The sequence below is a fragment of the Aphis gossypii genome, chromosome 1 (assembly GCF_020184175.1).
Source record: "Aphis gossypii isolate Hap1 chromosome 1, ASM2018417v2, whole genome shotgun sequence".
In the NCBI taxonomy this organism is placed as follows: domain Eukaryota; kingdom Metazoa; phylum Arthropoda; class Insecta; order Hemiptera; family Aphididae; genus Aphis; species Aphis gossypii.
Window position 1 is genome coordinate 70,392,693 of NC_065530.1, and position 15,760 is coordinate 70,408,452.

A 15,760-nucleotide genomic window follows, 5' to 3' on the forward strand; every position below is an offset into this window, starting at 1 on the left:
TTATATTACATTATATTATTTCGAATAACGCATGAACCGTCTATTGTGGGTGAACGAACGAATTGAAAAAAGGACCAGTAGCTGTCGACGGCGTTGTTAGTGTTAGGTATAGGCGTACAGGTAATATATATTATATATTTATATATATACCTAATATTACTCTTTTTTTCAATAGTGAAATATGTGTTTTGTTGTCTGATAGCAAGGCTTACATACTGTACAATACATTCAACACGTATACGCACTATCAAACGACTACGACGGTAGTTTTATTTTTATCGTGTTCAAACATAAGCCAACAATAATACGAGTAATGTATACGAATACGGATACAATACCATTTGTAGGTATATATGTGTACATATACTATGATGTATAATATGTACACTGACTATAGTATGTATTAAACCTGTAACCTGTGTAAATACTGTTGTAAAAAATGAGAGACTGAGATTATTGTTGATTTTATTATTACGATAATAAACAATAGAATACCCACTGACGAAAATATTGCCGTTCCTCAATAATAAAATTGTAGATTTTTTAACAATCATCACAAAATCTACTTTTAATCGACACGTGTCCACTGTCCACTGATTTTTTCCACATTTTTCCAGTATTTTTTTTTTAATTTAGTCTTAGGATTCATGTATAATATTATAATTAATATTGAACACAACCGATTGTGAAATTTGTATACATTTTATTTGTTTTAATGATAACGGTAAATTAATTATCATAATTCATATAGGTATTAAAGTATAAATACTGATAGACTGTTAGTTTGCTCAGATACAGAACGGAAAATTGAAATTCCAAAAAACTCGTTATGGAGACGTTGTATCTAACTAGATACCAGATTTATTTTATTTAAGATTATTTTTGAAACCAGTTTTAATTCATCGGTTAGAGTTGGAAAAATTTGCTCATTTTTCTAAAATGTTGTATCTAAAGCAATCTATAATGTTATGTTTATCAAAATAGTATGATCGAATCTAGAATGATGAATTCAAAAAACTGGTTTTAACACTTTGGTATAGGTATACTGCTTCGTAGAGTTAAGATTATCTCTATTTTTCTAAATTGTTTGTTTAATATAGGTAATGTTAAATTCTATATGTACTGCAATAATACAGCTAGATCTAATAGAAGGTTTTATTCTCCTTTTATCTGCGTAAAAGGCCAACAAGTTCAGTCGTGTACCTGTTATTTTCTTGGTTCGAGTGATTTTCAACTTTTTTTTCGATAAAACAGTAAACAACTTATACGTTTTTATGAATTATTGGAAAACAATATTATGGTCTGTAGAGGTCTTCTGAGTGTTTTTTTATGTAATTTAACCAATGTTGTTTTTCTGAATAATGGACAATGCAAATGGTCTTAAGTAGGTATGTGTTTACTATTTAACTATTGTCACGTATATATAGCATACAACAATGAAAACATCGACGGGCAGGCGATATCCAATAGTTATGACATTACAAGGGTAAACCATTAAAACTCGGATACACCTAATACCTTTACAATATAATATATAAATAAATACAGCTGCAGGTGGTTGCGTCATCGTGATACAGTCAAACCCGGGCGGCGCTGTTATATATACACGTGCGCCGTGCGCGAGTTTTCGGATTGAAGTTCAAGTGCGTAAAAACTAGTCACGTTATTGTGTCAATGACAAGACTGCTGCAGTAATGCCTCATATTTCCTTTCGTTTTTCACGTGATTGCTTTGCTTTTATATATATGTGTATACGATATGTTCGTTTTCTTAGGATTAATACACATCGTTATCCACCGCAGCAACGTGTAAGACCTTTCTCTTTTAAAATCGCGTGAAGACACGAACTGTCTATAATAGTTGTCTGCAGAGCTGCTCTTCGTCTGCTGGCGAATTTTCCACGGAGGAACGTAAAAAACAAATCAAAGACCTATACTTATAAGTTATGGTTCTATATGTACTGTACACGAATGTATATAGAGGTATATAGTCGGTATAGCCATATAGGTACTGTTTGGGATTTAGTGTGACGGAAAATCGTATGGGGAAATGCAGAAATCGTGAGTTACGTTTGTCGCGCAAAATTTGTAAGACCCAACAACCTGAAGTATATAATAACGGCGCGTATATTATGTAGTATATGACCTATGACAATTTTCTGTCTGTCCGTCCACCGCTGTATAAGAGGTATATATAGTTATAATGGGTAGGCACACGTGTTGGACCGTGTGCACGAAATTCTCGTTTCCGCGTATACGACTCGATTAATTTCCATGTGTTTAAAAAATGTATTTTAAAAAAGAAACCCAACCGGTTTCGGAATGTTGTTATTAAGTCGCCGCAGCCAGGCACCGTTGTTCGTCCTACATTCTTTCGCCCATCTTTCATGCGACGACCACGCTATGCATTTTATTTTATTATATACTACACCGGACAAGTAAACATATAGATTCATTTTCGTCCCTCCCCCCTTTCTGTCGTCGTTAAGTCTACCTTGTCTAATATGTATATTTATATATTATATACTGCACGACTGAGTCAATCGATCGTCGTCGGTTACACTGGCGACAGCGGATAATTTTTTTTCCTATTCAACGAGGACAATAATTTCCAGGCGTATATAATTATATATATGTAGGTATACGTTTTTGTTACAATTTGTGGTGTACATGACACACCGGACGTACTAAATGCCCGATTTTTTGTTTCGGAAATAACTACATGGCCAAATAGGTAATGTATATATTTTTCTGTGGACTCCTTGGACTGGTTTTTTTTATATGGAATATATAAACAATAATATTTTTAATATATATAGGCACATGTCATTATATACCTTTATACTATTACTCGAATAGTTAATAAACACTTGAAGTACTATTATAACTTCATATAACTATATAAATTAAGTGTATTATTATTATTTTAAATTTTAATTAAAATCATTTTATTTTCATATAATTTTCGTTTATTAGCCTCATTAAAAGTATTCTATTTATTTATTACACACATTGAATTCTATAAGAGAAAATAAATAGTTAAAAACTTTTAAGGCATCGCAGTATTTCTGTTCGTTATACATTTATTATTTATAACTTCTAAGTGTTAAAATTTAATAATATTCACGAAATAAAAACATATTTTTGAAATTTGTATAAGAATTTAATTTAGTTAATTTTCGCTCAAAGTGGTTTGCGAATCAACACAATATTCTTCTAAAAAATCAATTTTAGAAAAATGAAAGAGTTCTATAAATCATACATTTTTATAAATTAAAATATTTCACATTTTAAAATAGCGACTGTGAGGTCATCATTCTACTATGTATAATATATACCTACTTGTACTTTTGTTTTATATATTATTATATTTTTATATATATTAATATACTATGAATAGTATAAACTTATTAGTGAGTCCTTATACTTGTTCTTTGTGTATATTTTGGAATCTTATACCATGAAATATAAAAGTATAATAATTTGACATAGGTCTCGTTTATGACCTTCTAAAATTCTCATCTAATTACTAAAATTAATATATTGAACCTTGGTAACATTCTTTCATTATTGTATTCATACTCGAGTAACTCTCACCAGATTGAGAAAATATGTACCTATTATGTTTATTGTTATTTAAAAGTACTACTGATGAAGTAAATACTTCGGATTGACGATTGTTGCCATTACAAAATTTTAACTGAAAATCTTCTACTGCAGGCGATTATCTACGGCAAGTTGCAATAGCTACTCACTAGTATTTCACACTATAACGTAGTGTATAATATTATGGTCGATTTTTTATTAGATATAGATTTAGGTGCTAACTAACGATTTAAACCTGTTATAAAATATTGATATACATAACGTATAATGATGGGATTCTTAAATTGATATAATTTTAATTTTAAATGTATAAAGTATAATTTATTTATAATAAATAGATTTTTATTATAACTTTTAGATATTTTAATTTAATTTTTAATTTTTTTATAAACTAATTATGCAAATAATATTATAGAACTGTAAAAATTACCAACTGCAAGCTAGTTTTGCAATTTAACTTGGTTTGTAATATTCAGATGAAAAATCTATATTTATATTAAATATGTATGTAGGTAGAGAGAGATACTACAAGTACCTGCTACCCACTGGTCAATAACATAATTTACAAATACATACATATTAATTAATTATTAATCAAATTTTCCTCAATTGTTTCCTCTTATAACTTTCGTATAGGTATAGACAAAAGGGGAAGAAAAGCATTTAAAGTTCGCACTCAGTCCTCTTTCTCTCTAATACCGCGATGCCATCAGTTATTTTCAAAAAAATGTTTTTAAAACCCTGTAGTCCGATTAACACATAGATAATACATAGATATGTTATACATATATAATAACTAGAGTGTTAGTGTAGGTACTATAAATCAATTACTAGTGTATATGTTAAATAAATCTGGTGTTTAATCTTAATTTTAATCTATATAGTATAAGACATTTTACATTACAATTTATAGTCATAAATAAAGTCAACAGGTACGATTAAAGAACTCAAAACAATGATTAATATAAACATTTAGCTTAGTATACTTTTATAAGTGTTATAACTTATATGAAGTAGAAACATAACGACTCCCACATCATATTATATTATTATATTATGGTACCTATACTAAACAGTGTACCTTCCATATGTAATAGGTATTCTAGAGCCGTGGCAGCACGTTTGCACGTATATATATATTTTGTGGGTAATATTTGTAACTATTTCGCAGTACAAATGTCGTATTATGCAATATTATTCTTTAGACGAGTAAATGTTACACCCTAGTGACCTTTATATATATTATAGTGTATCATTCAATAAGTTTGGTGGTACAATAATTTATATTATTATGATAAATGTTTGATGTATAGGTATATATTTCAGATAAAAAGATTATTGTTACAAACATTTATGACATTAAGAATATTACGTTTTTATTTATTTTAATATTTGTTAAGTATTAATCTAATAATTTTTATAAATATTAATACTATATTTGTTTACATAAAGTATATAATTAAAACTTATACTTTATGGTATATAAGGTATTAAAATTATTAGTTAACAAAAAAATGATACTTTTCAATTTTTATAAATACTAAATTTTAGTATGACTATTGCATATAATTTTTTTGGTTGACTGATGAAATTCGTAAAAGGTACCGTCTTAGTTATGACTTTTTTATTAATTAGAGTACGGATTTTTAGATTCTTAAAAGCTTAAAAATTAAAATATTTTATTAATAATATGTTCTAAAAAAAAACCAAAGTAAAATATTCTCTTCGTGTTCCATTAAAAGTTGGTAAAATATACTCATTTATAGATTATTTTTTTTTTAATTGAGTTACTCTATTATTGAATTTTATACGTAAAGAATATTACATTATATTACATTATATTAAATATATAGTTGCTTTTATGTATTCTGTAATCAACTATTCACCCACATTTTTACTCCTACTGAACTGCATAAACCCAATACATTTGCACGAAAACCTAGAAATCCGTCCTCCACAATTATCGCTAATCGAAATGTGGTCAGTAAATAGTAACTAATATTCTGATTCGTAATATTGAGATAGTTCTAACTTTATAAAGGTGTGAAGTAAAGTGCTAACCATTATAATGTGCGATATTTCAGTTATACAAAAATAGGATATTAAAAATTGAATAAAAACATATTTGTCCCGGTTAAAGTAAAATATAATATGGTAAGCCTATACTAAAATAAAATATGAATGGGTACTTATATACCTATATATCAACATAAATAGTATTAGTATAAGTAGATTGAAAATACACAGACCGTGTAAAACATTAGTTCTGGCAACTATATTTCAAAAAATCAATTACTATTTCGGGAAAAAGATTTTAAAGTGTTGAAATAGTAAATTATAATTTGGTAGTAGATGGTAATGGGATTGTGTAATAGTTAAACATTTATAATACTAGACGGTGTGTCTGATTACTATAAATGAGCTCGTAAAATATCAACTAGGTATAGAGGTACTACAGTAGATATTATATATTATATACACTAGGTATAGATAATTAAGTGTCAGTTATTACTTAACTTCTTGAATCATAAAATTCAAAAGAAGATATATTTATGTGTAGTTGTGGTATATTGATTATAATATGGCCGGTTCTATAAAGTTTTTTTATTAATAAACATTTTGTTTTTTTACAGATTTATCCAGCGGGCATGAGGATTAAAATATATGCGGCCATTTTATTGGTCGTCACTCTTCCATACGTGTTGTCTCAGGTACATTAACTACATAATTATATACTCATTAATTATTATTATTTATTTTCCATAATGACCACGTTTTATCTTTTGGGGACAAATTTATTTGCATTATTACGTCAACTACCTATTGTTACAGTTACCTAAGGAAATAATAATATAATATAATAATTCCGTTGACAATTTCATTATTCTGCCTATTCGATATAATAATTTACAGCTGTAGAGACTGTGGTCCGTGGTTACGTTAAGACGTTCACTTCAAATTAAGCGTAATGATGTAACGTTTTTGTATAGGTACTCTTTATTTATACATTTTTTATTATTATAAGACCAGAAATGAAATAATCAAAATATTCTAGGGGAAAGTGTTATCATACAATCTATATTCTAAAAGAAAATATTAATCTATAAAAAATGTAAGCAACTGGTTAATCGAATTAACTAGAATAAACAATAATTTATTTTACTTAGAAATTTTAAATTTCAAATAACCAATAGATTTAATACATATTTTACAAGTTATTTTTTTTTCAAAATCTCGACAAAAAATTAAAAACAATAATCTAGACTTAAGTTATAGTATTCTACCGCCATACCTACGTACATTTTAAAAATGATTTTCGAAACAGAACATTTTCCATTTAATCTGCATAATTAATAATAATTGCAAATTCTTATCGAATAACGATGTATAAAACTTCAAGAATATTGTAGAATGTAATACATAGTCTATTTATCAATAATTATTATAATAGAAAGGTTTCGATGCATTATTTATTATTGTATAAAAAATAAATGTTTTGTGGACGCTTAACGCACATGCTCTCGCTGTTAACCTTGTAAATTAATCGTGTCCGAAATCGTATGCCCCTGATGTCGTGTTGTAAATTTGAAAACCTTTACCTCAAGTTATAGGTACACCTACACCTAACGATATCATTTCACATAATATTATGTATAATCCTTAACCTAAAAAAAAAAAATATCAATATTTCGGCCAATATACATACACACCCGATACGTACATAACCTACGTTTATTGTCAGGGTAACATGTACGATATTATTTATCCGCGTACGGAATAGGTGTGCGAACACGCGCACATTTCCGTACTATTAATCAGTTCCACTCGCGTTCCATGTACCCACTGTGAAAGTGGCACGGCTACATCACGACAGAATAATATCTATAAGAACACCTTTATAATGTTTCTCAACGGAATTAACTGTTGTATGCTCTAACAGCATTATAATATTGTGTGCCCTCCGGTTATCTGCATAATCGATAACCACGCGGCGATGTACGCATAATATACGCGGTGTACGTATAGGTATACGCGCAATTGAATGCGACTTTTTTTCCTCTATCTTCTCACCAGATACCTTCTACCGCATACTAATATGCAACACGCGTTGCGTCATCGTTACATTAAACCGTTTAAACTTTTAAAGTGCCAATATGTTCCTACCTTATAGATACTAATCCCGGGGATTTATAATATTATTGTACGTTATAACATAATTATACCTATAAGTTATAACAATAATAAATCGATGTAATGTGTGTCGATAAATCACAGTACTTAATAAAACTACACGCCCTACATGCATATATATTATATGAAACACATTATTGATACGATTTAATGAATGATAAGACCTTTATTTTGTAGTACCAATGCCTGTATAGTTAGTGGTTACCACCCCTCTCACCAAACACACACACACACACACACACACAATCCTGCGAGCCTGGCACTGGCTACTCCCTGTCTCAATATACAATGTCACGTTAGATAGTATATTATATAGCGATACATTTACTATACGTACCTGTTTATTACAGACAATTATAATTATTATGATTAACCTAATATTTTAAACCAACTTCTACAATTCTTTATTCTTCTATAAAAAAAAAAAAAAAATACGTTTATCATAAGAAAAGTATAAATTTGTATAATACTATACAAAATATACAAAATATTATAATAAGTATAATAACCGTAAACATCGTAATATCGTTGGTTATAATATTATATATAATAATAATACATTTTATTCCTTAAACGTGTTTATAATTTTGGTGTAGTAGGAAGGTAAACGTATGCAAGGTATATATTTTGTAAAATGTGGTTAAATTCAGGATTATACAACTATAGTTTAATGTTCAAATACATGTTTTACAGGCATTTGTATAATGACTTTCTTTAACTATATTATAACAGTATAACTTTATAATAATATTAGCGTGACTTATTTTTTTTATATATATAAATTTAAATATATTTTGCAACTATCTGCAGACATCAGAAATTGGTTTTACGAGATTGAAAATTATTATTATGCAAAAATTCTATCAGCAAAATAGTATTATTATTTTTCCTATTATATTGTGTTCGTGTGTTGGATTTTAATTGAATTTGTTTTGTGAATCCTTTGGTTCCTTGTAATAAATTTAATGCTAAATAAAAAAAAAAAAATCTATCAACAAACTACAAAGTAACTTCGATAGTTCCATAATATATTTCACTGACAATAGGTACAATTTATTAATAATAATATGGACGCTCGTCGAATATTTCATTTTAATTCTATTATAATAAATTGATATCAGTTATTAACAATCTATACAATAGAAAAATGCAATAGCTTTACAAATAGGTTCGAATAAAATATAATTAATTAATTATTAAAACATAATAATTCTTTTTTATAATCCAGGCACGTATAGCCATAAGCCATCTTAGATATCGTTTTAAATAAAAATACACAATATAATAAATTGCAAATAAGCTAAACAGAATATAAGTATAACTTCTGACAATAGAAACTTCACAAGTTTGGTTTATGCTGTAGACTCCCATAGTTAATTTTGCAACATACTAACAATGGTAATATAATATTTATACCGAAAACCTCTTTGTCCTTGACTCTTTGACCAGGTCAGCGAATGTACTATTTTAATAGTTTTATTGAGATTTTTGTATTTTCAAATAAAATACATAATATTTTACATTTATTATCAATAAAATGTGGTTGACTTTTTATATTATTTTTGTAAAATAATTATTAAAATAGCTAGCTATAGTTATACACAGTGGTTAAGTCCAACTAAATTACTAAAATATACTTTTTCAGTTTTAAATAATTTTTAATTTATTCAAAACGAGCCCTATAAACCTACATTAAATGTATAATAAAATGTGTCCTTCAAAAAATTAAATAATGCGTATTATTTAAATTAACAAAGTTATTTTTATATAATTAAAAATTTTGTTTTTATTTATGTATTATTTGTATTATAATTTATAATAAGAATAATATTTTATATTAATAAAAAATAAGCCCATTTAAATTATTTGTTGTAAACGTTGGTGTATATGGTACATCTAACCATTATTATGTATAACTAACATTATTTTTCATTTTAAATTTTACATTCAATAAAAAAAATATATTTATTAGGTACAGCAAAATATTCTTGTTTGATAAATTTTTGATTTAATAATGATTGTGTTGAATTAATTTTTTCTCTGTTTGCGAACAGAATGTATAATAATAATTGTATGTTTCCGCAACACCGTATTTGGCGCGTGAATTTCCGAGTTTCTAATGGCCTTAATGATTTAAAAAAAATACAAGGCAGACAAATTTAATAGATCTACAATTCCTTAAAATTAAAAAAAATACAAATAAATGTATATGTATAGGTACATATATATGGTACACATTTTTTTACAAGTGCCAACTGGCATAAATATAATTATTTTTTATAGAGCCGATAATATATGTTGTCCAAAAATTATTTTTTTTTTTATCAAATTAGTTCAAGGTTTTTACAATCAGTATCTCATGTGTAGCATATATTATTGTATTTATATATATTTATGATCTTTTCAAATGAAATCAATCAAATTCAAATGTTTCATTCTAAATAATCAGAAAAACTTAAGTTTTTATTTGAGAAAATGACATTATTATACGTTTCCTTAGAAATTAGAATTGTGTTTCTGAAAATTATTTTCTTCAAAGTCTAACAACTTTTGGCTCTAAAATTTCAAAATCTAACTATATTGTCGTCTATTTAAAAATATTAAGTTAATAGTTAAATACTTAATTATAGGTACGTTATATGAATGTTTAATAACTTAACTTTTCCATTGAGTTTGCTTATTTTTTTTTATTTATTATATTAGTTTTAAATTTTAACAAATATATGAATATTATAGTCGTGACTTCATACAAAAATTTTATCGAAGAAATCACTTTCAGTTTTCCCAATTTTTTCAATTTTTCTTTCCTTGAAAACCTTTTTTTAATTATTACGGACATTTATTTTTAAAGAAAACGTCAATCGGTCAATCCGTTAATTTATTTTTAAGTTATGCGTATACTAACGAACAGCATTTAATTTTTATGTGTATAATAGATAATTATATTTTTATTATTTTTTCGTATACTTATTTTTAAAAACAATTACAATCAATCATTAAAGACTTACAGTTTTTTTAACTTGTAAATACACACTACTCATTAGTTACAGCATAAATAAAAAAAAAATCTTAAAAAATGTATCTTTACTGGCTGTACCGACTAGTACCTACCTAATATATCTATGTTTGTTCCATTGATATAGTATTTACGTACTATTTAGGCCACCACCAATCTCATATAGTCGTAAAGCGGTCAGTTATGGAGAATTAAAGAGTTTTAAAAAACATCTTCGCTGTAGAACACATAGTTTAACCTACTTAACTTAAAGTATTTCGAAGATTGTTAATGGCACGTTATAAAAATAAATAAAATACTTGTTTTCTATGAAATAGTTTATATTATAACATCGATAGAAATATTTTTAATCTTTGGGTGCATTCTGAATCTATCAAGAGAAAATAATATGTCGTCAGGTCGTCTACAGAATAAGTGTTACCTCTGAATTCTGATCATTAAACTACCTATAACAACCCCAATTGGAAATAAAACGCATTAGCTATCTATCTATATTAATATAGAGTCTATAAGTACTGTCTATACAGGTGTCAAGTGTGTAGGTATATTAAATTTAGGTATATTATATTAATTTTTATAATGTTAAGTCCCCCCAGGCCCCAATAGCCAAATATGATGTACAAATATAATATAATATATTGTGAGCTCTATTGTAGCTATTGCGATTTGCGATATTATTGCAAAGAAATAATAATAAATCACAATGGTCACAAATTACAATTGACAAAAATTATCCTTGCGCCGAACAAATAATACTCGTTATATCTATATACTGCATGTCTGTATATATATATATATATATATAGTAACACACCATAAATCATAATTTATATAATAATATTATAATTTATAATGCATAGTATATTTGACTATCACTATCCAATTATTACTCGAAATCTACTTAATAATTTCATAATTGTTTTTCATTTTTTTTTTTTAACAAATCTGATATGTATCTCATTTGGCATTCATATATTTTATATATTTTGATAGGCTGATCCCCGCCTACTTTATTTTCTTCTTGAATCACTACACATCATACATTCGTTATGGGAATAGGATCATCCCAAAAATATAACACTGAACCAGCTGGAGACAAGATTAATTACCTAAGAGGAGTTTTATTCAAACGACTTATAGCTATAAAATAGTAATTACTAATTAAGAATTGTAGCCTATTATGCCCTTAGGAAAGTTCCTAACAGTAACATAATCAACTACACAACTTACAATGGTCAATTATCTTGGTATAATTATAAATGATAAATGATTTTATAATAGATACATGGGTAAATATATCATTTATTAAAAATTCAACTCACTACATAAGCATTATTCTAAAACAGTCATAAATCATATTCGGCTGTATTAAGCACCAAAAATAATTAAGTAGGTATCTAAATATATTTTTTATAAATAGGTACCTTCCTAAGCAAGAATTCATAACCCATAACCATATTAATTTCTCAAAGCTTATAGAACTAGAAGGTAATCTATGTTTATTAGGTTTGGGAAAATATAAATTATTAAAATTTTGTTTATCATAAATTATATTATTATTCATTATTATTACAAAAGTATTTACTATATTACGAATTACGATACTTCTAAGCTTAAATTTTAACAAATTTCAACTAAAATTCAACAATCCGGTATGGTCTAGTGGCTAGGATACCTGGCTTTCACCCAGGAGGCTCGGGTTCGATTCCCGGTACCGGAATAACTTTTTTGCATTTTATATAACATTTTATTTATAATTTATTATTTGTTGTTTACAGATTCAAACTCCTGGGACCGGACTGTTTTCTTGTCCATCAGGTAAGCTTAATTTTATATTAATACATAATATTCTAGGAGGTAGGTTAATTAATTCTTGAATTAAGTATAATATCCAATTTTTAACATATTATTTTGATTTTCTAATAATAAATAAATAAATAATAATACCTAATACATTTGTTAATATTTATAACGGAAAAGTTATTCAATCGAAAACAGTAGATTCTAGTATCAATATAAAAACATTTTTCATCCCTCAAAACATTACATTTTTTTATTGTCTTCATGCAACATTCGAGTTACTTACGATAATGATTAGTGATTACAGATTTTTTGTTATAAAAAAGTTAATGCCTTACAATATTATGAAATTTAGTGATTATTGTATCTTTTCAAGTTTTTCATAATATAATCTTGTCCAAAAATAATAAATTATAATCGGCTTTAAATTTTATCCTTTCACGTCTGGTTTAGTAACTATCATTTTTTTTTGTGTTATTATGTTGTATAACACGTTTTCAATTGAAATTATTGTACACGCAATGACTTCAAATAGCTGCATTCGAAACTTTTCACCCGCATACATAATATTATATTATTATATACATAAGCCCATATATGGGCTGCTAACAACTCGTATACCATTAGATTATGTACACATATATCATACGTTTTTACTCATTTTCTTTTGGGTAAAAATTGAAATTGTCAATTACAGCAGTGATGAACAGAACATAGATTATAGGTATACACTATATACCTATTCAATTTCTAGAACCTCGTATTATTATTAATATATATTACCCATGCAGTATCCACAGTAATATGTATTTTAATATATTAGCCTCTAGCGTATGTTATTGTTTTAAAACGATTATACGTGTAATATAACTAAACTAATAAGTAATAACTAATAGATTATATGGCCGTCAGGTAAAAATCTCACACCGCAAATACAACAACTGTATAATGTCTATTATTGTATTGATAAATCGTTTTCGAGTACATTTTATTTATTTCAAGCAATCGTCCGAGGAGGATTTGATGTCGAAAAATGTGTTTTTTTTTAATTTTAATGCATTCTACAATATTATACACGGTTTTGTATAGGTATCGAACGGTTGCTTAGTTAGGCGATGGCGCGTATTATAGTACCCCAAGTATATTATATCATTATTACCGATATTACCGAATATAAACTATAGCAGTATTAAAATAATACTATTATACTCACAGTTAATGGAATGGAACTAAATTAACCGCTAGTGGAGCATAGTGTATGTATAATATATAACAATATACCTAGTAATATTGTTCATCGAGTAAGTGGGTGGGTGGGGATGGGGTGGTTAATACGGCGAAGACGATGGACAGCGCACGCTATCAGCCGATCAATAACAATGCATTATAATATAGTAATTACTACGGTGAGCGACGTGAGAGGCTGCAGTGCACGGTACACGGAATGGGCGAAGGTAAGGAAACCGAATTCAATTCGTGATGGACGAGAATAGGCGCGGGCCGTCGTCGCCAACGTGTTCATTGTCGGTAGTGTTTTGTACGACGACAATAATAACAATATAATATAATATATATTATTATATTATATTATTATAATGATGACGACGGGACGAACGTCCGGGAAAACAAACGAACGGCGATGAGACGAAAATACAATATAAGGGCTGAACGATAGCAATATTAGTCATAAATTTATAATAATATCATAGTATGTGCGTATGATGTATATTGATGTATATAATATATAATATTTATTGTCGAGTCTCGGACCGTACGGAGGCGAAGGTCGCGTCGGTGCAGGCTCAAAGCGAAACGCGCGTCGTCTTCTTCTCCTGCACCATACGACCGACGCGCACATACAGACCGCACAATGACCGGATACAGTGTATATGCTCACGTGAACAGCGGCCGACACAATGAAACAATGACGTCGTCCATAGGTATACACTATAACCCGTGTGTAGCCGTGTGGGTATGTGTGTACGTCTCGACAGATAAATATTAAAATATACTCGCAAGTTGTAGCATACTACTGCAGCTGATCGACTGCGTTATTGCTGCAGCTGCTGCAGAGTCCATCGACGATATTACACACTCATCTGCACGACTCGATGATAAACATTTCGTATTTACCTACTCTGCGATACGCGTACAATGTATTAACGATGTACCAATACGTCTGCCCTGCGCATGGATATCATAAAAGAATAATGGACATGATGCGACACAAAAGACTGTGTATAGTGTATACGCGCACATATCGTCATTCGTCGGCCATGCTTGTTATACCCGACGGGGGGGGGCAGCGTTCCTTCAGACTCTGCCGGGCATATTCGCCCCGAAGATGAGTATATGTATCGTATATTTTGTTCGTGGTCCTACCCGCAATACCGAACGCGATCGATTCAAACTTCGAAACGACTGCCGCTATTTTTTTATTATAAATATATTAAAAGCCTGCGAGAGCTGTTTGAAAATTCAACGATAGGTCGAACAAAATCCATGCCTCTTACAGTAAAATTAGTATAAATACGAGTATTATGTATACAGTGTATTATACGTTTGGTATCGGGACTCGAATGTGAATAATTTTTTTCATTTTTCATTTTGCTTTTTTGCCTCTCGTACGTGACCAACTCGTCACCACTATAAAACGTTATTATTATAATCGTTCATACACGGTGATGGCACATTGTGGTATGGTATATATAAATACATCTCACAGTTACCGTTTTTTCACTTCTTTTTTGCTAATCGCACTGTTTATGCGTTCCAATCCCGAAAAACCGCAGACTGTGTATATATATATGTATATGGAAATTTTCAGTGTGCATAAATTATACGATATATGCTGTGTAGGTATAGGTACGCGAACTCACGGTTTTTTTTTTAATAAGCCTATAAGATAATATCGTGCACACGAATATTTATATACAATAATAATTATGATGTACATTTCACGACTGCGCAATAGTTGTGTATACGAATTGCGAATACAACGGGCATATCATCACCTTCGGGGGCGCTGTTTGAGGGAGCACACACACTCACACGCGTTGAATATATATTATTACTACGAACACTATAGTATACGGCATAAGACGCTTAAACAATAAACATGAGCGTTATAAGACTTTGCTTCTCTTTT

General features: G+C 28.5%; 1 protein-coding gene and 1 non-coding gene across 2 annotated transcripts in view; both read left to right on the forward strand.

The window, feature by feature from the left end:
* The window catches only part of LOC114126098 (sushi, von Willebrand factor type A, EGF and pentraxin domain-containing protein 1), a 51,194-nt gene that overhangs the window by 11,984 nt on the left and 23,450 nt on the right, over positions 1-15,760 (forward strand). Inside the window, exons 2-3 of the mRNA XM_027989976.2 lie at positions 6,239-6,316; positions 12,591-12,630. Of these exons, the coding sequence (XP_027845777.2) occupies positions 6,254-6,316; positions 12,591-12,630 (103 nt within the window). The 5' untranslated portion in view covers positions 6,239-6,253. The remainder of the gene's footprint in view (positions 1-6,238; positions 6,317-12,590; positions 12,631-15,760) is intronic.
* On the forward strand, positions 12,461-12,532 carry Trnae-uuc (transfer RNA glutamic acid (anticodon UUC)). The gene has a single exon. It is a non-coding gene; the product is annotated as a tRNA-Glu (tRNA).